At 39.7% G+C, this 22,843-nt stretch overlaps 3 protein-coding genes across 3 annotated transcripts; 1 reads left to right on the plus strand and 2 right to left on the minus strand.

The window, feature by feature from the left end:
• Positions 1-235: 235 nt before the first annotated feature.
• Positions 236-5,466, minus strand: cacul1 (CDK2 associated cullin domain 1). Its single transcript, XM_028603471.1, has 8 exons — positions 4,553-5,466; positions 4,250-4,376; positions 3,979-4,081; positions 3,791-3,886; positions 3,542-3,644; positions 3,234-3,323; positions 1,945-2,083; positions 236-1,822 (listed from the first exon to the last, which is right to left on the minus strand). Exons 1-8 carry the CDS (start codon positions 4,905-4,907, stop codon positions 1,783-1,785), a joined length of 1,053 nt encoding a protein of 350 aa, XP_028459272.1. The 5' UTR covers positions 4,908-5,466; the 3' UTR covers positions 236-1,782.
• Positions 5,467-6,065: 599 nt separating this feature from the next.
• On the minus strand, positions 6,066-13,094 carry sirt1 (sirtuin 1). The gene is made up of 9 exons (XM_028604070.1): positions 12,675-13,094; positions 11,721-11,846; positions 11,193-11,428; positions 10,913-11,065; positions 9,972-10,119; positions 9,807-9,886; positions 7,967-8,150; positions 7,342-7,869; positions 6,066-7,033 (listed from the first exon to the last, which is right to left on the minus strand). The coding sequence occupies exons 1-9, from the start codon at positions 13,021-13,023 to the stop codon at positions 6,744-6,746; spliced, it is 2,094 nt and encodes a 697-aa protein (XP_028459871.1). The 5' UTR covers positions 13,024-13,094; the 3' UTR covers positions 6,066-6,743.
• Positions 13,095-13,536: 442 nt separating this feature from the next.
• On the plus strand, positions 13,537-16,892 carry dnajc12 (DnaJ (Hsp40) homolog, subfamily C, member 12). The gene is made up of 5 exons (XM_028603668.1): positions 13,537-13,892; positions 14,640-14,718; positions 15,045-15,184; positions 15,283-15,427; positions 16,444-16,892. Exons 1-5 carry the CDS (start codon positions 13,815-13,817, stop codon positions 16,524-16,526), a joined length of 525 nt encoding a protein of 174 aa, XP_028459469.1. The 5' UTR covers positions 13,537-13,814; the 3' UTR covers positions 16,527-16,892.
• Positions 16,893-22,843: the final 5,951 nt, after the last annotated feature.

A 22,843-nucleotide genomic window follows, 5' to 3' on the forward strand; every position in this document is an offset into this window, starting at 1 on the left:
GGGGGCATGCTGTAAAGGGATTCCTCCTCCAGTGGTCCGTCGGAGACCTCCATCCTACAGTCAGAATTGGAAGCCTCTTGTTGAGCCTCCTAGATACTAATGTTAACACAGCAGATAAACAGCAATAATCAATTTTCAAAGCACGGTGTGTTACACTGTGGTGGTAAAACATATGGCAGTAGTGTGTAGCATTTTATTGGTTTTAGAAAAAGAAGAAACAAAAATTAAATCGAAATAGATTATTGGAACAGAATTTGAGCCAAGTGGAAGTTTATTCACAGTTGTTTAGTTGTTTTAACATGGATATTTTTGCAAGATGTAAGAGAAAGAGTGATATCTCAGCAAGTAACATAGTACATCCAGTGTTTGTTCTTCTTCAGGTTTGTCATAATGCCTACTTTAAGAGAACATTTATCAAGACCCAGATTTCAAATCTTGAATAGTGAAAAACACAATCACCTCCGTGTCCCATGAATAATGAAATTAGTTTATTGGAAAGACAATGGGAACCATTTTCAAGACCCACAGAGTGAAACAAAAAGCAAGCCTGAGCATCTATTTACACTTAAAACAGTGTAGGACTTGTATCAAATACTATAATAATATTTTTTTTTTAACAAAAATGCATCTGTGAAAAAAGCTAGTGTATACTGACCCCTATGCAAACACCAAAAGTTATTTACATCATTATCAGGATATGCATGTTAGGAACATTTAATGCACAAGTACGCCAGACTGGGGCCAAACAATGTTGGCGTAATCATTCTTTCTGTAAAATTCATGAAGCAGTCAAACAAACTAAAAAGTAAGGGAAATAAGGAAATTGTCAAACACTATTCTGTGGTTGTTTAAGCTTTCTGGCAAACAGTGTAATGTCATACATGGCAATCCCTGCCAATCCTACATGCAAGGCTAAAACAGACAAGGGATATTTAAAGGTAGAATTTGACTCAAGCCTAACAAACAGGTCAACTAAAGCTCAAAACGTACTAGTATAAAAAAAAAAAAGAATAATTAAATGGCTCAGTGACTCAGAGAGTATACAACAATAACAGGGTCAACCTAAATCCAATGCAGTTTATATAAAAGAAAAAAAAAAAAAAAGAAATTGCAAATCCTCTTTGGCGTAACGGGAAAATACAATCCGGTTTACCAACACAGTAGAGGCAAGATGAAGAAGGGAATCATAGTTGAGGTCAATGACTTAGTTGCCCTTGTTCTCATTTCTTTCCACACTCATTTGTGTTGAGTGACTTGGTTACAGACACAGTGGGTGAAATTGAGGGAGTTGTAGTATTACCACACGGACAGTATTATTAGCAGCAATAGAAAGTCTCGATTAGCCCAGTCTATACAAAAAAAAGACACTTCCATGTTAAAGGTTAGGAATGAAATACTCATCATCAGCCTATCCGTCATGAGGATATCCGATCAGAAGGCACCATGGAGGCACTCTTCAAAATGAGGAGAACATCAAGAAACCCATCTCTGAGCACACAGCAGCATCCCACAAATACTGAAGCTGGATGCATCATAATCACACAGGAAAGCACCATAATGGAAGTCTGTGTGTGTTTTTTTATTATTTTTTTTTTAGTGCTTTAAGATTAAGCCTCTGCTCAACAACCCTTTTGTTGTTCACAGTGATTTGTGACTGCGTCGAGAGAGATGAAACTGACACATTGTCAACATTGTACCTAGTGCAGTGGGCCAACTCGTGAGAAAGATGTAAGAGGCACAGTAAATAGTTCTGCAACCAATCTGGTGACGGCGGCTCTGCTATCAGGAGTCGTCGCTGGCCCGTTTGCGAGACTGGTCACCTCTGGAAAACAAAAACAAAAAAAACGCATCACGTCAGCGATTCAAAGTAAAGGGCGTTAACCAAAAAGATGGGTTTATATTCACACTGTGGCTAATCTGAGACAGACGCCTCAGAAAACAGACCGTGGGAAGCCGTTCATGGAGAGCTCCATCTGCAACTTCTGGTCATGAGCGGCGTAGTCAGGAAGCAGAGACTCCACAGCAGGAGGGTTGATCTGGGGAATAAACCCAGAGAAGAGATCCGGGGCTAACTGGGCCCAGTCTGAAAGAGGAAACCAAGTGAAAAGGGAAGAACACATGTAGTGCAGCTTATTCTGAAGGTGGAGGAAATAAACCAATGTGTCCCGTGTCCGTTTTGTGTGCTGTAGTCGAGGCAAAAAGATGACATTAGCTTGCAGCAGAGATGCACTTAAAAGGCAGAGTCCATCCATCGTTCTTTTCCGTGTTTTTCAGCCTTTAGTAGAAAGCAGTGACGTGGGTTACCACAGTAAGCTAATCAATAAAAGGTAATGAATAATTTGAACACCTACTCTAGCCGAAAACATTAGCGGCGCTAAATACGTCAGTAGCAATGTAACGTAACTGCTGTAGACGCCACCGCATTGCCAGACCTTCCTCCACAGCGCTGCGGGACGAGGGGCTGGCGAGTCCACACAGCATTCCGGGATGGGAGAAAAACGTGCTCTGGTTTATTGGCATTTCTTTAAACCAATCACAATCATATTGGGAGGAGCCAAGCGCCGTACGGAGCAACGGCGCCATTGCAAAATAGCCTTGGGAAGGAACTTGTTTTGGTGGAACGGGTGTACGTTCAAAGGTTGTTTTTAGTCGTGCAACAGAAAACTCAGATTGGACAGATAGTCTAGCTAGCTGTCTGGATCTACCCTGCAGAGATCTGAGGAGCAGTTAACCATAGTCCTAATAAATCGACCGGAGTTTAAAATGTCAACACAAAGAAAGCCCAAGATAACGGATATCCGGCAAAATTTCCGTCTGCAACAGAGCATTCCCGGTAGTGGAAGATGGTGGATATAGACTAGTTAGTTTGTGTTATTGTGGGACTTTCAGATTCTACGTAACGGGGTGTCCAAAGCGGTACATTGCTTGGCGTCCTGTCTGCTTCTCCATGCGTGGGGCCGTGCCAACCGCCACCCAAGTTACTGTTCTGTACTGGAGTGAAGCAACGTCATCATACAGACCTTATAGTCAGGTCGTGTGGGGAAACGTTTTTAGAAGGGCTTGTGGAAAAAACAGCACTTTGACGCTAAAAACATACTTACCGACCAAAATGTGAATGTTCGGATTTGAATACTTACAGGTTCACAATAAAAACCTTTAAAAATAATGGACTGGCCCTTAAAATAACATTAAAACAGACAATACAATCCTTAGCAACAATGAAAATAGCTCACCTGGACGGAGGCTGTAGAGGCCTTTAACCACACTGGCCATTGTAGATGGCTGCACTTGAAACGGCATGGAATGAGCTTTGATAAGAAGAGCTGAACAAGAAAAGAAGAAATTAAAAAGAAAAATATATTTACAAGTTGTTTGTGCGGTTCACCACGTCCTGAATCAAACAGCACAATGGGCTGAGACAAACATCTGCCCTTGATATAACGAAGTGTAGGGGACAGCTTTTGTTCACAATTACAAACAGAGGAACAATTTTCAAATGTCATGACAGCCATCAGGGCTTCAAATGGAGGGATACACTCACGCATCAGTGTGTTCACATGTATTTCTGCGACGTGATCAGCAAACAGCTTCATCAGGTCCTCTCTTAGGTCTCTGTTCAGCTTCGACTCGATGTAGAACTTGTTCTGACAAACATTGAACATGAAAAACAATTAATAGGAGGGTGACACCGTAGCACAGGGATTATACTTGATTGCACTAGAAATTTCACCTAATATTCAAAGTTCTATGTTATCTTTACAACAGATATTTAACAAAAAAAGACGCCTACCAAGTACATAAATACAGGAACTATACATTGTAGGGAAGCTGTGTATTGGGTCAGCGCAACATTAAAGTTCTCAATGAAGTCCTCGGGTGGTCTGGCCTGGAAAACAATAATACAAGTGTTTGTCAATTGCACAACTTCTGTATACTGTAGCCTATATCATAATTCCCTTGTTATTTGGATTTTCTTACTTGTAGATGGGTGGAAACCTGTTCCAGGTGGTTTGTTATTTTTAATGTCAAATCATTGTAGAGCAGCTCGGAGTGCTGCTGACAAACACACTTGTAGACGTAACTAGGAAAACAAAGCAAAGTAGAAACAGCAGCATTTCAGTCATTTCATTTTCAGTCAACTAAAAATGATCACATGGCAACCTTACGGGGCTCGTCGAGGCAGAACAGACATCACAAACTGTAGGAAAATCTGGCCAGCTCAGGTGTGTCCTTACCTATGTTGTCTTACCTGTATATCTGTGCATAAGAAACAGAGATGTGGTCCGTGGGATTCTGAATCAGAAGACGGTCAATTGCCTTCTCCAGGTTTGGCCAGTGGTTTTTCCGGTAGTCTTCTACAGCCATTGCATTCAGAACTGAGTGAAAAGAGAACTGGTTCAGGTTTGAAATTATTTCAGGCACCTGATTCTGGCCTAACAGACCAACTGAGCATCAGCACATATTAGTAATGTAGCAGCAGGCCGAGCTGCTGAGTGACTACAGGATATCAGGCCGTGCTGTCACAGTAATCTTTAGCTATATGTGAACTTACGGAACTTGGAAGTAACGTTAGAATCGAGGGGGAGATTTCCCTCAACAGCGGGTGGCGGAGCCGTGCAGTCAGTCTCGCTGACTTCGCTGCTCTCGCTGCCTGAATCCGAGTCCATTAACTTTGACCCCCCGGTGCTGCCGGACCACAGTTTCCCTCGTCGAGTCCCCGGTTCTCCACCCGGCACCGGTGGACCGGCAGGTTGCGGGACAGTTGTTACAACCGACAACTGGCTTCTCAGATAGGTGCGGACTTTACTACTACTACTACTACTACTACTGCTGCTGCTGCTGCTCGCACAATAGTTGTGGTTATGGTCGTCTTTTATATCCAAACTGTCATCTTCCATGGCTTCCATTTTCACAACCACTTCTGTGAGCTGAAGCCTGGGGCCACTACATAAACATTTCAGCTAACTAATTAGGGATAAAGTCAAAAAAAACTGTCAGGCGTCTTTGGTGGTGTCCATCTCGTTTTTGCTGTTAACTGGATTTTACGACACGTCGTATAACCGGACAGCTGAGAGAAATCAGGGAAATGTAGTTCCAAAGACTTTAGCTGAATAAAGAAAGTTCCTATGCTTCACATAGGGTGACGTTAGTCAACTGGACCGTGTACACGTGTTTAAAGACTAAATATTAATGAACATACTTTTAACAGATTGACTAGGATGACATTACACGTAAATTAGGTAGAAAACAATTATTACCGTACTAGGCATGCGCAGATTGCCAACGTTTAGCCACAAACAGTACCCCCCGTCGACAACCTACTAACGTTAAATACTTACAAATTGCACTGTATTGCTATTAGAGAGACACGTTTCTCAGAATTATATTTTTTAAAATGTAACTCAAGTCGTTATTTCTCGTAAAAAGAAACCCTCTCACCCTTTAAGAGGCCCGTAAAGTGGAATGAGGAACTGTCAGATGAGCCACGGGCGCTAGATGGCGCACCAGCTATTCATGTCTACAACAAGGCAACAACACGTTGAAGATATTGTTTTGAACACCTACCTGATGTGTATGAAATAACAGAAATTAGTCGTCAGTGTGTTTCATTTTTTTTTTTTTTTTACTGAGAACCCCAGAAGAGATAACAAGGATGTAAAAAAAATCTTATTCCTTAAACCGTAAACAAAACATTACCTTGTAATTGGTATGTGAACGTGTTGGCGTAGACCTTTATCCTACAAATTGGCTCAGATATGTCTATTTACCAAAACGTAATCTTAACAGGCAGAAGACTCCTCCTGTATAATCAATGTTTTAACGTTATGTTCTATGAAAAGTGACATGGGCAAGAAAATCGCTTTTATAAGAAGGGTAAAGAGTGCCATTTTTCAATGTGAACTCTGAATATCTTCCTTAGGCTTAATATTACAACTTAGTATAACTTTGTACAGATATAAACTATCATCTACTCTTTGATGAGTATGTCTCACATCGGAGTATAAAAATAAGGCTTGAGCATATAAAGTAGCTGCCACATGTCAGAAGGAACACCTTTTCAATGGTTATATTTTTCCAAGATTTAAATGACAGGTTAAACATACAAAGCTTATGACAACATAGGAGCGTGTTGATAAAGTGTTCTTTGGTCTGAAATTAAAGAGTACTGTTCTTTTTTTCTAGCTTTTACCCTCATTAAAGGGTAGAGCTGAACGTTTATATTGCAAGTTAGACAATGTGTTCAAGTAAACCATCTGAAGATTTCTGTACGTGTCTGAAACTCATAGTACCCACTATTTAGCAGGCAGTCTTACATATGTACATGTTTCCCAATGGTAACATGAAGTGACTTAAAACATCATTAGACCACAGCTGACTTCACACTGGGGAATGAGAAATTTGAAGTGTTTGCTTGTATCTGGATGTCTCAGAAGAATTTCTCAAAATGTGAATAAAAATGAGATGAGCACATCGAAGGAAATCCTGAAGAAAAAAAAAAAATCAAAGAAACAAATACTGCATTCTTTAGCATGTGGTATACAGTATGAGGTTTCAGACCCAATGCATGTGATCAAACTGGGCACACAACAAAAAAAAACTTGCTGCATATTCACAAAAAGTTGTCACGCAATTTCAACTTTATGAAAAATAATAGTACGGTTGAGGAGTCAAAAATATACGAAACATATATATATAATAATAAAAAAAGATAATTAGTGCTTTGTCGACTGGGTACTTTACATTTAAAGGTGTGTGGTGCTCTGAGTTTTTTCAGAAGTAATGTCTGTCTGCACACTCGACGTGGCCTCATTGGCTAAAGTGTGTTGTATTGTGTCTCTTAGGCATGTCTCTTCATCTGCTGCTAATGTGTCGGCTTCCTCTGGCTCGCTGTCTTCCTCCACCCCATCTGCACTGCATTCAGACTCGTCACTGTCACTTCCACAGGAGCTCGACGTCTCGTCTTCAGAGTCAGAGTAGACCTCAGCCCCATGGAAGATATAGTGATTTGGTGCTTGAAACAGGTACTGGCCTGCTGTGGGAAACAATACAAAACAATTTACAGTACCGAAATCAATGTCTGGACAATATTTAAAATAAATGATAAAATTAATAAATAAATAATAAAATATATGGACTAACATGCATTTTCCTGCTGCATGAGGAAAAAAAAAATTGTTGTGAAAAGCTCCAATTAATGGGATGAATGGATTAGCACACGTTTAAACACACCTATGTCTCATTTACAAATACAGCAAAATATAAAATATTTATATTATATACAAATATATATATATAAAAAAATAAACAGTGTTGTTGTCTCTACTATAGTCTAAAGCTTACTCTCAAGGCGTTTGCTGATTGGACTTCTGTTGATTCGACTCATCCAGCATCGTCTACGAAATTCAAGGTTGGAGGTCTGGCTCTTTACTCCAGCGGCCTCCTCTTTTGGTGCGTCTTCTGCTGGTAACTCTGAGGGCTCAGCCGTCTCTTCACTGGGACACTGAGCATTTGGACAAGGCTCTGGAGGTGCAACATTATTACCGGCAGTGTCTGTGACATTCGGACCTTCCGTCTCCTCTGAAGGCTTAGTTACGGAGTCTGTACTGTGCTGCTTCTGCTCCTCCTGAGCTGCATCGCTGGAAGCAGGAAAGGCCTCACCTGGTGGCTGTTCTGGTAACCGAGGGGGTTTCTCCGTGGTCTCGGTGAGTCTTACAGTGTTGTAGCAGAGCTGCTCAAAGTCCCCACCCAACCGATGGCAGAGTTCGTTGACGATGACATCACAGTCCCCAAGTAGCTCCACATCAAAGTTGAGGTGAGGCAGCTGCTCCCTATTGATCAAGACCTGAGGCACTCCATGAGGAATGGAGTCTGGATGGGATGAAGAGAAAACCGTTATGTATTGTATGTTAGGTTTAACTGCAGGCACAATAGGAAACAGAAACCCATTCATCTGAACAAAACGTACTTGGGATGAGGGCAACTGGTCGGACTTTAAGTGAAGAGCCAATGACAATCAAGAGGTCCACCTCATCTTTATCCTGCTTCATGGCTCTGTGGAACATTTCTGGAAGATTCTCTCCAAAGAAGACGATGTCAGGTTTCATGATTGCCAGGGGAATATCTGGACACCGTGGACAATGAGGGACAACCTACAGGATGGATTGACGTTATTATCATTAAAACAAAATTGTTAAAAAGGAGTGCTATGCAAAATTTGATCTTTATTTATTTAAGGGTTGCAGGTCTATAATATTCACATTACCAGCCAATGTCCTCAAAGTAGACAGCTGTACCACCCTGAGTTATTTCCATCGACTGACAGTTGTATTGATGCATGGTGCAAAATCTTTGGGGACAAGTTTACTGTATTGTAAGGTATGTTTAATTTGATTCTCTCTGCTTGTGGGTATCATTACAGTCAGTTTGTGCTGGAGCTGAAAACCACAAACATTTTAAAACATATTCATGACACAAAAACCCCAACCAAATTGCAGAATATACAAAGAAATAGAATAATTCAATACATTTTTTCCTTCCTACCCCTGGGGGTATCTAGTTAAGAAAACATTATATCCTCCTTATGTTCTTTTTCCGCCCAGCATGTTTCCTTGGATCAGGATGGCACCTAAATCATGGTGGCAGCTGTCGCCGTGGTCCTTCTCTACGCCCTGCTGTGCCCTATTACACCCTGCTATGGTCTGCAGCGCCCAGCTTCGACTTGCTATGTCCGGCCAACGCCCTGCGACACCATGAACTATTACTACTACTACTACTTCTAGTCATTATCTTTATTGTGACTATTATTGCCATTGGCACCGTCAGACACCGCCTACCAAGAGCCTGGGTCTGTCCGAGGTTCCTTCCTAAAAGGGAGTTTTTCCTCGCCACTGTCGCACTGACGCCTTTATGCATGCTCTTGGGGGAATCACTGAAATTGTTGGGTCCTTGTAAATTATAGCGTGTGGTCTAGACCTACTCTATCTGTAAAGTGTCCTGCGATAACTCCTGTTAGGACTGGATACAATAAATACAATTGAATTATATGTTTTTATGACTTTTCTTGTGTATCTCCACCTGAATATCCCTATTTGGGATAATAAAGTTTACCTTGAAGAGTTTCTGCTGTAACTACTGCTACACGCTCCATACAATGGAGGTTAATGATATTTCAAAACATTTTTTATTTCTAATTTGGAAGAACGAAATAAGCTTTATTTGCAGTATGTTAATGAGAATGGACAAAGCGCTTAGGACACTAGTACACCTTTTCTCTATAATTAATACAACACCGGCACTACGAACATTGAATGCAGAGTTAATGACACTGATTGATGCTTCCAATCACAATGCTTTACCTTTAGTACGTCTGGACAATACTGATGACACTTCTATAGATTTACAATATGCTGTAGTTGCACGAGTAACAACGCACTACAAACACTACTGAAGTAATTCCCAAATGTCATGCTACTCCTAAAAGGGCAATACATAAATGAGCATGAGCATGAGCATCAATTTTCTTGCCCCACTCCTGGAATGGTACTGCTACAGTTTGGGAACAAGTGCTGACACCAAGTGTACGGCATACACAAGATCTCTTACGCAGCAAATGTACTTGGATCAGCTTCCTTGGGCTCTGCAAGATGATTCAATGGAAGTTGCTTGTTGAGTATGTTCATGCAATAACAATGAAATGTTGGATGTTGTTACGACGTGCGCGGTTTGCGCATTTACATTGTTGCAGGTGTTTGTAGTGTATGCAATAGTGTCCAATAGTGCATTTAAATGGGTTATCTTGGAAATACCTGGTTAAAGATGTCTTCCCTTATAGCTTCACAATCCACTTTGTGTTTACAGACGAGACAGGAAGCAGTTGCAAACGACCCTGAAATAAAGAGTTATTGACTTTCACCATCACCATAGACAGAAAAAAAAATAAACAAGACCCATCCATTAGCTGTATCACTTACCATGACACTGGATAATCCGCTGAACTCCAGCCACTTGTTCTAATGTATCAATGTTTTGTGTGTAATTGCGCAGCAGTTTCCCCTGCTTATCCATCATGGATATGAATTTGTGACAGGGCGACGGCTGGAACTGACCAGGGTAGATCTCCTGTAACAAAGATGATGCATTCAACACTTGTGGACTGACTCTAAAGCTTGCTATAATCATGACTATCACCCCTCTTCTCTGCACCCTTCATCTGGAAAAACCTTTGAACAACTTTTAAATCTCTGTTTTTGTTTAAAGCCTGAACAAACTTAGTCTTAGAACACAAACCAGACCTTTTAACGCCAAATGAATACAAATGCAGCCTAATAGCCTAAGAACAACTTCAACCTCATAACTGCAGGTGACTGGGTGAAATGAGGCTTTAAAAAGGTTCCCTGCACAGAGCGCTCTAGAAAAGTCAAAAAAGTTCTGTATCCTCTTTAAAAACACGATATATATACACCAAAGACATTTTCTGCACAAAAGAGTCTAATGCACTATATTACAATATTACTAACGTCTGATCATAGACCTTCTTCATGCCACGGGCATGCATCTCATCTATGTGCTCAAGGGTAAACATTGTATCATATTAGTACTATGTGTGTACTACAAAAATGGAAGGATACAATGTAGAAAATATGATGCCCACTCTAAAGTATATGTCACTTTTCGGTTATGCTCTCCTTACTTGTATTCACTGTGTGACCAAAACCCTGTAAGGTACCACGGGTGTTTGGAAGCTTCTGTATCTTTGCATTATCATCTCTGTAGCACCTTGCAAAAGGTTTACGTGAGCATGTTGAATTTTAAATAAATTAATATTAAAAATCGTATTACACCCAGATTTTTTTTAATGTATTGTTATCAACTTTGATTTGCAGAAAAGCAAATGGACACACAATGAACAAACCTTAGCAAACTTGAAAAAGGGTCTTGGGTCCCGTCTGAAGTATTCAATGTCAAACATAGCTTGAGGGTCTGGAAGATCAGGAAAATCTACAGCGAGCCGTGCATAAATTCCATCTCTGGAGCGAAAGTCTGGTATTCCACATGAAACTGACACCTTCAAAACAAAAAAAAGCATACAGGCATTTTGGCTTGATATAGCATGGATACTGATACTATGCATTTACTTTAAGACATCATCAATTCAAAGAGCACCATTGTATAATATTACTGTAAATGCTTACCCCAGCACCAGTCAGCACAAGGATCCTTTTACTTTCATGGAGTAGCCTGACCACATCTTCTAGGGTGTTAATATCTTTCCGCTTCTTTCTTTTTGGAGGTTCTGAGATGTTGATGATAATCTGCCACAATGTCATGTCGTCTAAATCTGGTGGGAGTACAGTCTCAGGCAGCAAATCCCTCAGAATGGTCCTTGGATCAGTCTCTCTGATGTGTTGCTGGATGAAACTGTAGGAACCTGGCCGAGCATACAACATCTCAGTCAGTATTGTATTCTACAATGTGCTGTTCTACTGCCTGCAACTATAAAAAGGTAGTTTAAGCTATTTTCGTCTAACTCAATACAGAAAACATTGTAATTTCCTCTTGTGGGATTAATATAATATAATATATATATATATAGAGGAGTAATAAAATCCATTGCAGGCAAATTTTAAGTTTTTGCAATATTCTTCTCAAAATCATCTAGTTAAGCTACTCCGCAGCGCTGTGGAGATCGGTCTGGCAAGCAAGACTACCTAACTAGTTACCTATTTGCGGTTGAGGTGTCCAGTCGCTGGAGCTTGCATGTGAGGATCTGTCGTCGTCCTCCTCGTTGATGTGGTCCGGCGTGACAGCCAGACCGTAGGAGGGAAGATCGTTGTGTCCAAGGAAATCTGAGCACAGGGAAGTTTTTTAAATGAACAAATAAAACTAGAGACAAGTGACGTACCTCCAATAACCTCTATGATCATTTACAACCAATATCCGACAACCTCATTGTGGTGTGGTTTACATAAGTGAATGTTAGTGGAAAGTAGGGCTGGGCGATATGGAGAATATCAAATGTCACGATATGTTTGACCAAATACCTCGATATCAATACCGCAACAATATTGTAGTGTTGACTATTGGTGCTTTCACAAAATATTTACACAATCAGATTTTTGATCAATAATCATCAGTAATGTGGATATAATGACTAAGTGGGTAAAGGCAAATAATAGAACAGTTAGCTACAACAGTCTGGCAAGTTCAAAAAATGACATCACTTTACTGTAATGCAGCCTTTAAAACCAGGAAAAAACACTTATTACACAAAAACACTTATGCCATATTACGATATCCAAAATCTAAGACAATATCTACTCTCATATCACGATATCGATATAATACCCAGCTCTAGAGATGTAAACCGTCTAACAAATGCTCAGTTGCTATCAAAGTTTAAGTTAGTGCCGTGAAGGAATAAATCAAATCCCGAAAAGATGTGTCACAGGCAGTTTTCTCTTTCATTTTAAGCGTTAAACAAAAGTAGAAGGCGCCATCATGAAAAGCAATGTTAGACATACCTCAACACCAACACATCTTTACTGTGTAGCTATCTTAACTTATCTTCTGTTTTAAACTCGCCGGTTAAGTTGGTAAAACAAGCACTGCCCACTTTAAGTCGCGTAAATACTTAGCTAGCTGACGCTTTGTTAAATGTCCGTCTCTTTACATACCAGCACTCTCCTCAGTTGTCCCTAGCATAGCGCTGTCGTCTAGTTTAACTACTGGTTTGTGCGGCTCGGAGACCAGCAGTCCCAGTCCATTGTTGTCTCCTCCCAGCGCTGTTGTTGGGGCCTGCTCTACCGCCATCACCGGCTTTGCTTCCTTCTCCGCTGGCTGCGCACAATTCACCCCCGGCTCCCAGCTCTCTGTAGCCCCAGAAACGCATGATAATGTTTCTGCTTTAGCAACTTTGAATCCGTGGTTAGTTACCGAACACATTTTTGACCTTTTCGCGGCAGGTTCTTCCATATCGGAGACGGATGAAAAGGCCGTTCCGAGACTAGTCTCATCGTCCGCCATTTTCAGTCCGCAGAGCCGTTGAGCAGATCCTTCCTCTCGGACAGCTGTCTCATTTGCATAGCGCACGTGACTCATTCTCCACCAGTAGTCACGGCTGGAACTTCCTCTTTTTTACGTCGATGACGTAAAACCATAACAAAATATTGCTGCCTTCAAACACGGTCAGAGGAATTTTGAGCAAAGATAAGCACTCATGACTGAGTGACTAAACACATGAAGTTGTGTGTAAAACGCAGACGTCAGCGTATCGATAATAGCACGTGAGCCATGTCAATACAAATATTTTATAATGTTTCTATTACATTAAATTACAACCTCAATTACATGCCTCCTGCAAACTTATACTTTTCATTCAGCCACAAAATAATATTTGGGATGACTTGGCTACATATCGTAATCCAAATATTATTTTATCATAGAGTTATATATTATGTTTTATAATTACTGAAGGCTACCTTGGTCTTTATTCCATGCCCCCAGGAATGGTCGAAATTTCGAGCTGAGTGTTGAGCTTTAGTTTAGACACCTGAATGCAGCATACGTCATATGGTGGTGAAAAGGGAACGCTGAATTTTCACCTAAACTCAGGAGAGATCTCCCTCTCCCTTGACATTTTGAACCTTTTGGCAGTTTCTCCATTAATTACCCAAAGCTAGCTGACAAAATAAGAACAAGATAAACTTTGAGAATATTGTCAGTGAGTGACCCACAAGCAGCAGCGAGGGAGAGCCCACCAGCAGCCCTTGAACCGAACATCTGTGGTCCAGGATAGCAGAAGCTGCTCCGTGACAATGGAGGCTATTTTGAACTGCAAAACTGAGGACTTGGAGGATTACTACGGGTTATTGGGATGTGATGAATTGTCGTCGGTAAGTTCTAGCCAGTGGGTTTAAGGATCCGCCTATTTGCTGGGTGAAATTATGGTTGTCTAGATCTACAAACCAAAACATAGCTACTGGTTTAAGAGTTCGCCAACAATCAGCAACCTGTAAATTGATCAACCAAAAGATTAATGAAGTTGTTATGCTCCAGAGGTTAGTCGGAACCAACCAGACCTGTTGATGCTTCAGCAAAAGATGTCAGAGGAACTATACTCGTGCGTCATTCAGTGTCTGAGTCATAGACTGTATAATATTATACAGTCTGAGTAGGTTAATGCCATAGTATTTGTATTAATTCATGTTTTTTAACAAGAGAACATGATGGGAACATCAGACATTACCATTCCAGTAACAATAATGGCAATAACACGTTATGTTAAAAATGTCTAAATTAAATTGCCTCTAACAACAATAAGAACTTGCGTCACACGCGGTAAGCTGATGCATTTTGAAGGCCTCAAAATAAACGGATCAATATCATTTTCAAGATAAAAGAAACATAAAAAAGACCAGGTTCAGAAAATCACTGGGTATATTTCCCTTTAAATATTCATGACATTTAACTTGTTTTGTGGCTTCACTGAAATGTCTGTAGGCCTACGTTGTATTTTTTATTTATTTTTATTTTTACCACAGTAATGTTCCTTAAAAAATAAAATAAGTGACTGATTCCTGATTTTCAAATATTTAACATGGCAAAGAGACATTATATTTATTTAACCTTTTTCCTTGCAGACTGAACAGATTATAAATGAATACAAGATCCGAGCCTTGGCATGTCACCCGGACAAACACCTAGACAATCCAAGAGCAGGTAAATATGTGACCCACTGCTGACACGTTTATTTAAAATTAATTTTCAAATGCCAACAGATAAAGGAACTGCATTTATATTTCGTTATATATAGCCAGAGCTGTGATATGAAGTCAAGGTCAACTTTTTTTTTTTATTACCTTTTTTTTAATGATTACTTATCCCAAAAACAGTTAATGCTTCCTTTGGATGTCTTGACTTCAAAGCAAAGTATGTTAATGAAGAGCTGCATACAACTGCATGCAAAGAAGAGGGTATTTATTTCTCCTGATTTGGTAAGCATAATGTTTCATCTCAGACCCTGATGTTTTCTTTCTTTCTGACAGTGGCAGATTTCCAAAAGCTGCAGGAAGCCAAAGAGGTGTTATGCAATGAAACCAAAAGAAAAAACTATGATGTTTGGAGAAGAAGTGGAGTAACTATTCCATTTCATGACTGGCAAGCCTTGAATGACTCTGTCAAAATGGTATGTAATGTGTTGACTTTTGGTATAGATTTGAAAAAAATATATATTGTGTTAATCTGTTTAAAAGCCTGGTGATATATTTGGTCATCTGTTTGCAGTCAATGCACTGGGCTGTGAGAAATAAGAAGGAACCGATGTTGGAGGCCTCCGATGCAGAAATCCCTGTCACTTCCCAAGCAGAGGACCTTCATTCTGAGCAAGAAGCACCGAGGATCCCTTCATATGATGCCATGCCATCCGCAAGTAAGTGGATTTGCAAACATGGAAGTGGCCAGTTACGGCATACAATCTCTGGTTTCCAACAGTGCCTCTAGAATCCTTTTTATTTGTAGCTTTTGTAACAGAGTTCACACCTGCTATGCAGAAGTGGTAGCTCTCCATTCACATAGTTAGGGTATATTTTGCACTAAGGTCACACCAGAAAGGCCCATGATACTCAAAGGAGCACTCTGGGTGACGAGAGGAAAAACTTGGGTTGCCTAAAGTGCCCCTCTGCTGTGACATTAGGGCCATTGAATATAAAAAAGAGGGAAGGGGGGGCACGCTGGCACTCATGTTTTTAAAAAAGACCCTTTTTTGTGAAGTGTTGTTGTTGTGTTTTGCACTTCAAGGCAACCTCTCTAATGCACTGAAGTTTGAGAATTGGACCAAAAAACTTCTTTCTTTCTTCTTTTTTTCAAACTGGCTTTTGGGACCCTGCTGTTAGTTTTTATTCATGTCATCTAGTTTTCAGCATCAGTCCAGAGGGCCCCAAGGGTACCTGCTGCTTTTCTGTTTTGGGTTAGCCTGGTATCCCAACAGAAAAGTCAGTCACTGGCAAATGTCTGGCGAAACAACAAGCAGATGCAAAAATGACTATTTATTTTATTCGTTTTTATTGTACTGTTCCTCCCATGACAAAAGCTGGTCACTGACAAAATGCACTATATATAATGTGGCCTGTAGACAAATTTGCAAAGTCAGAAGTCAGTTGAAACATTAGTGACAAGCAGGATCATTTTCTTTTCACTAGTAGGCTATATTGTTATTGTTCTTACAACTTTGGTTAAATGATACATCTCTTCTTCATAAAAAACAAAACAATTATCATATAATGTGTAATACATTCTAAACTGTACTAATATGATCATTCAACATTGCATTACTGTATAACATCAGCAGGTCTAAACAGTTTCTGTCCCATTCATTATCTACTATAGATTACCCAGGAGTATGTATTGTTCTCACAGTAATAACTGACTGTTGTCATCATTGTTTAGGGGATTACTGCCATCGCCGTTTCCGTTGGGCCGCTGACACCCCGTCCACTCTGCTGCAGAAGTTTAGAAATTATGAAATATAAATATATTAACAGTTTCATTTAGTTTTAATGTTTGTGTTTTGTGTCTTGTTGATGTCCTTATTCAGTGGGGACCCTTTTCAGTGTGGTGTTAATGTTTATGAATATGGTCTGGCTGGAACTTACTAAACTTCTTCATTAAAATTGTAAGCTCTAAATGTGTCTGCTGCAAGTGTCAAATACTTTGCCAAACAAAGATCAGCTTATGAGATTATGTGAATAATTAATTTTGTTTTGCTCATTTGTTAATTATGTTCACAAACACACAATGGAGAAATTATACTGGATTCATTCTGTTATTTGTATTTTTGTGTTGCTGTCAAGGGTATAATGTTGGGAAATTAAATGTGAAGCATCTCGTGTACATTATTTTGCTTGTGTAATATTTAATGTCTTCAACACCATTTTTGCCATTTTAAGCGAGATTGTTTTTTTTACTTTCCAGAAATAATCTTTAAACATCGAGCCAAAGCTGTAATGTAAATGGTCTTCAATGCATGAAGGTTGGCTCCATACTTCAAATGTTACTCAGTCTCTTATCTTTAGTTCTCCATGTCTTCAAATATGAATTACAAGATAAGGAATAAATGAGATAGCATAAGTTAAGGACTTGGTCAAAAACTGTAAACAACAATGATAGAAAATACAAGAACAAAATATGTACAAACAAGATATATTGATAAAAATAAGTAGATCTGGATATTGATCATGGACAACTGATATGTTTTCTCACCGAACTTAGCTTATCTGCATTTGAAGGTTAAAATAACCCCAGCTAAGTACTGTGCTGTACCTTCAGTGAAAGCCCTGCAACCAAAATATGACTTCAGTGAAAGTAGATAAATATTACCAGAGAAATGTCCTCAAAAGTATCAAAGGTAAATTAACTCGTTATGCAGAGGACATTTTAACTGCATTGTATAATGTTCGGTATAGTTTAATCAATAATAATGTATCATATTTTACGAAGGGATCCTATAATTGATGTCAAATCTTAAAAGCACAAAGGTGCTTTCACTTGCCTAATTAGACTTCTTCTCAGCACTGTGTGGCTCATTGATATATATATATATATATAGAGGGGAGACACATCAAACTGACTATATATATATATTTATAGTCAGTTTGATGTGTCTCCCCTCTCTGTTGATTTAGTTGTACCTGTTGGGGGGGGTCCGTAGCGTCTGCCAGGGGGACCGTGAAAAGTTTTCAGAATCATTGAATTTATTAATTTGTCATGATTTAAAAATGTGTATTCATTTTTTTTTACAAAAGGTTTCAGTGTTCAATGAATAGCATATATTTTTAATCTATAACACTGTATATATTACATTATAATCTAAGACATACAGTATATAGCTCTATGAATCTGCAAATATGTTTTAACACATGTTTAATATCTTTCTAAAACATTTCTCTGGTGTTATTCCTCCACATAACTAAGACTACAGAAGTGTAAAAAAAGATGCTACATTAAATTATTCCAAGTGACCCATGATGAGAGGGTCAGTAGAGTCCTAACATCTGATCTGACGGTAGTCAATCTAATCAGCCACAGCTAAAAAAAACCACCTGTGGTGCAGAGCCAGCTGTCAAATACATACACACAAGTAGCCTAGGCTAGGCCTACATTAATGTTCTCTGAATGGTTGTCGAACAGAAGTAGCCTAGCCTAGAAACAATGTAATAGGCTATTTAAGTAGGCTAGTAGGCTAGGCTACCTGAAAATTAAGTTGAGTCCCTACTTTCCACCACTGCTCTAAAGAGTTCACATAGGAACAGTGTGCCGTCAGTGAACGAACCTCAGCCTACAATACTGCCATGCGTTGTTTGCCCCGCTAGATGCCGCTGTGCTCCCTGATGACGTCAAATTTGTACAAGTTAAAAGCCCGATGAGAAGCTGTCTTCCTCGCCGGGCGCGGTGGCGCGCGCCTGTAATCCAAGTTACCGGGAGGCTGAGGCTGGCGAATCGTTTGAGCTCAGGAGCTCTGAGCTGCAGCGGACTATGCCGATCGGGTGTCCGCGCTAAGTTCGGTATCGATATGGTGCTCCTGGGGGAGCCCGGGACCACCAGGTCGTCTAAGGAGGGGTGCACCGGCCCAGGTCGGAGACGGAGCAGGCCAAAGCCCCCGTGCCGCTCAGTAGTGGGATCGCGCCTGTGAATAGACGCTGTAGTGCAGCCTGAGTAATACAGCGGGACCCAGCCTTTTTACACTCTTTCTACTGTTCTACACACAGCTGGGATAACACACACGCTCAACAACAACGTTACACTATGTTACAGCAGCTTCTTTATGTCCTTGTTCCCACGGAAACCTCCACAAACCACTTGTGTTTGTTTGTCCTCCACCGCCTCCAGCTGGACGAGAGGAGCAATCACATCATCACACTAGTCACTACAACACCGCAGATACAGCAAACTAACAGGGTTTTATTTCAACCATTCAGTGAAATTAATGGAGAGGAAATCAGTTTCACACCACTTTCACTGTTCTCTCTTTTTTTTTTTTTTACAGTTCAAATCCCACATCCAAAATATGTGGGCTACCCAATAATTCTTCCACGTTTAATCATCAGATCACAAACATTAACAATGTCTTTTTTTCTTAGAAAGACAAACAAGTCCAGGGTGCTCAGGTAGTTCAGTCAGATGTTTGAAGGTGCTCTTTGGGGTCGGGAATTCAATTAAGTAGCCCTAACCCTAACCCTTTCCTCCTATGTCAACATCCTAGAATATCCACCTTCTACATGCTCCCAAAGGTTTACCAAATCCCTCGAATCTCCTCCAGGCAGGCCTGTCATGTTGTCCGATGGCTCTCTTACAGAACCAGCCTCGTAATTTATAGACTTTCACATCAAGCCACTGGCTCAACAGCTTCCCTCCTATATACAGGACACTGTATATGTGTTGAAGGCCTTAAGTGAAATGAGAGTTCCAGACAACTGTTTCTTAGTTAGATGTGGAGTCTCTTTACACAAATATTGCTCATGATGATGGACTGAAAGCCTTACAACATTTTCTAATGAACAGGCATACAGGCTCTTTGCCTCCCTATGAATTTATTATACAGGAAAGCCCAGTCCATTCATAGATCTGAGCTACTCCAGAAAAATAAAAAAAACGATCCTCCAAACAAAACCAGGCTTATTTTGTTACAAAATATAGCTCTTTGGCCAATCCCATAAAAAGGATAATACATTAAAATTGGAATCTTATCAAGAGTGACCCTGTGCTTAGAGAGGTGTTTTCTGCACATCCACAAATTAGCTTTAAGAGGGCTCCCACACTACGCATCAGGTTAGTACCAAGTCATCTTCTCAATTCTGTGATTTCAAGACAAACAAGATCTATAATCAGAATCAGCTTTATTGGCCAGGTTTGCATAGACAAACAAGGAATTTGAGGTAATCTTTGCTCTCAAAGTACAACACTTAACATAAGAATGAAAACAGAGATGACGGTAAGAATATAAAAAATATAAAAAAAATATAAATATGAAAATTGTGGTTAGTGTACAGTATAACAATACAATAGAATTTAATTTTTTTTTTCAAATATACAAAAAGAGAGGGAAGGAATAGAGCAATATCGGTCAATAGTCTGAGATTCAAGGATTTAAATATGAGTCCATGCAAGGCAGATCAGTGCAATGGTGGTACATTAATAACAATATTTTGATTGTAGGATTGAAATAGACATGAAGTAGATGAGCAGAACAGTGGTGATTGACTTTGTTCAGTGTAAGGGTGGGGGCTATTTCTGAGTGTTCAACAGAGTGAATGCTTGGAGAAAGAAACTGTCTCTGTGTCGGCTGGTTTTGGCGAACAGGGCCCTGAATCGCCTACTGGAGGGAAGGAGGTTGAACAGTTTGTGACCATAAAAGTAAGACAAAAGCATTAATTAATTGTAACACTAGCCTACTTTTGTGGTACACAGGTTATCATGTAAATGTGGATGCTTCTACGTAGGCTGGACTAAGAGACGTCTTAAAGACAGAGTGAAGTGTTGTGTTTTGCACTTCAAGGCAACCTCTCAAATGAACTGACATTTTTTTTCAAACTGGCTTTTGGGACCCTGCTGTTAGTTTTTATTCATGTCATGTAGTTTTCAGCATCAGTCCAGAGGGCCCCAAGTGTACCTGCTACTTTTCTGTTTTGGGTTAGCCTGGTATCCCAACAGAAAAATCTGTCGCTGGCAAATGTCTGGTGAAACACCAAGCAGATGCAAAAATTACAATTCTGCATTTTCATAGTAACTCTTCATCCATTTTTTTTCATTTGTTTTTATTATACTATTCCTCCCATAACAAAAGCTGGACACTGACAAATTGCACTATATATAATGTTGCCTGTAGACAAATTTGCAAAGTCAGAAGTCAGTTGAAACATTAGTGACAAGCAGGATCATTTTCTTTTCACTAGTAGGCTATATTGTTATTGTTCTTACAACATTGGTTAAATGATACATCTCTTCTTCATAAAAAACAAAAACAATTATCATATAATGTGTAATACATTCTAAACTGTACTAATATGATCATTCAACATTGCATTACTGTATAACATCAGCAGGTCTAAACAGTTTCTGTCCCATTCATTATCTACTATAGATTACCCAGGAGTATGTATTGTTCTCACAGTAATAACTGACTGTTGTCATCATTGTTTAGGGGATTACTGCCATCGCCGTTTCCGTTGGGCCGCTGACACCCCGTCCACTCTGCTGCAGAAGTTTAGAAATTATGAAATATAAATATATTAACAGTTTCATTTAGTTTTAATGTTTGTGTTTTGTGTCTTGTTGATGTCCTTATTCAGTGGGGACCCTTTTCAGCATATGAGATTAGCCTAGTAGCATATATATATATAAAACTGTATTTTTATAGACTCAAGGTCCAGATAGAAAAGTACACATAACATATTACAAGAGGGGTGCACACAAACATACATACTGACTATCACATATTACATAAAGGGAACATACAAAACATAAATACAAAACATACATACATACATACATATAACTATGCACAATAATTAAAACCGGTACAGATGCGTGTTCCAGTGTTTACAGAGTTTGGAGGTATATCTGGTATCACTAAGTGCAGGGTTGGTTAAGACTTTGACTCTGTTAATCGAAACATGAATCTGTATACAATTCCTCAGCACAGCATGGAAGGTGGGAACATTACTCGTCACAAACAAATGGCTAGCACTGGTCCATCTTGGACACTTCAATAAAAGTGCATCATTGTATGACACCTTTATCTTATTTATCTTTGCTTTACTGTAGCTGCACCATAGGTGAGCTGTATAAAGTGGAGTACAGTATGCTCTGAAAAGAGATGTTTTGTCTTCTTCAGTACACATATGAAATTTGCGTGCCAGAATATTTGCTTTTCCATATAATTTACAGCACTGGCGCTGTATGTCATCATCGTCACAAAAATCATCCCTGATAATGTGGCCCAGGTATTTGGCTTTAGTAACTATGTTTAGCTCTTGCCCTGTCAAGTAAAAAGAGGGAAAGCATAGCTTCCTATCCTCCTTAATTCTGGCAATCATTACAACACTCTTTTTTTTGCATTGAATTTGATGTCATACTGTGATCCATAGTTTGAGCAGACTCTAAGCTATTGCTGTAAGCCAGCACTATAAGGAGACATAACAATTAAATCATATGCATACATCATTCCCGCTAGAGCAATTGGCCTGTAGTTTTCTATGCTTGATACCTTACAGGTTTTGTCCTTAATAACTGGCACTAATAGTACAGGTAACACAGAGTCAGGTAATATGCCATGTGCTAATAATCCAGAGAAACATATAGCAAGTTTAGATTCTAAGGCTTGCATACTTTAGGTGTTCAGCTGTTATTTGGTCAAGACCACACGCTTTGTTCACAGCCAATTTCTCAACAGCATGACACACTTCATCAGGTCTAATGACCACCCCGTCATTGTTAATGCACTCTCAACAAAAATCTCTCTAAAATGTTTCCCCCACATCTCAGCAATATTTTCATCCCCAGAGATCCCATCAATGCTGGATGGCAAAGGCATCTTGCTGTTATTGATAACCTTCACTTCCTTCCAGAATTCATACAAATCATTCTGCTGAAACTTTCTGGCCATAGAATCTGCCCTCATCATCTGCTCATTACTCTTGCTAAAGCGTACAGCATATTTAAACCTGGCATTTGCCTTTTTCTTATGTTCAAACTCTGGGCCATAACTAGCTTTTCCAGATGATACCCAGCTCCAAAAAGCTTCCTTAGCCTCCACATGAAGTTCAGACACATATTTGTTCAATCCTGGTCT

Source organism: Perca flavescens, chromosome 17 (assembly GCF_004354835.1).
Source record: "Perca flavescens isolate YP-PL-M2 chromosome 17, PFLA_1.0, whole genome shotgun sequence".
Taxonomy (NCBI): Eukaryota; Metazoa; Chordata; class Actinopteri; order Perciformes; family Percidae; genus Perca; species Perca flavescens.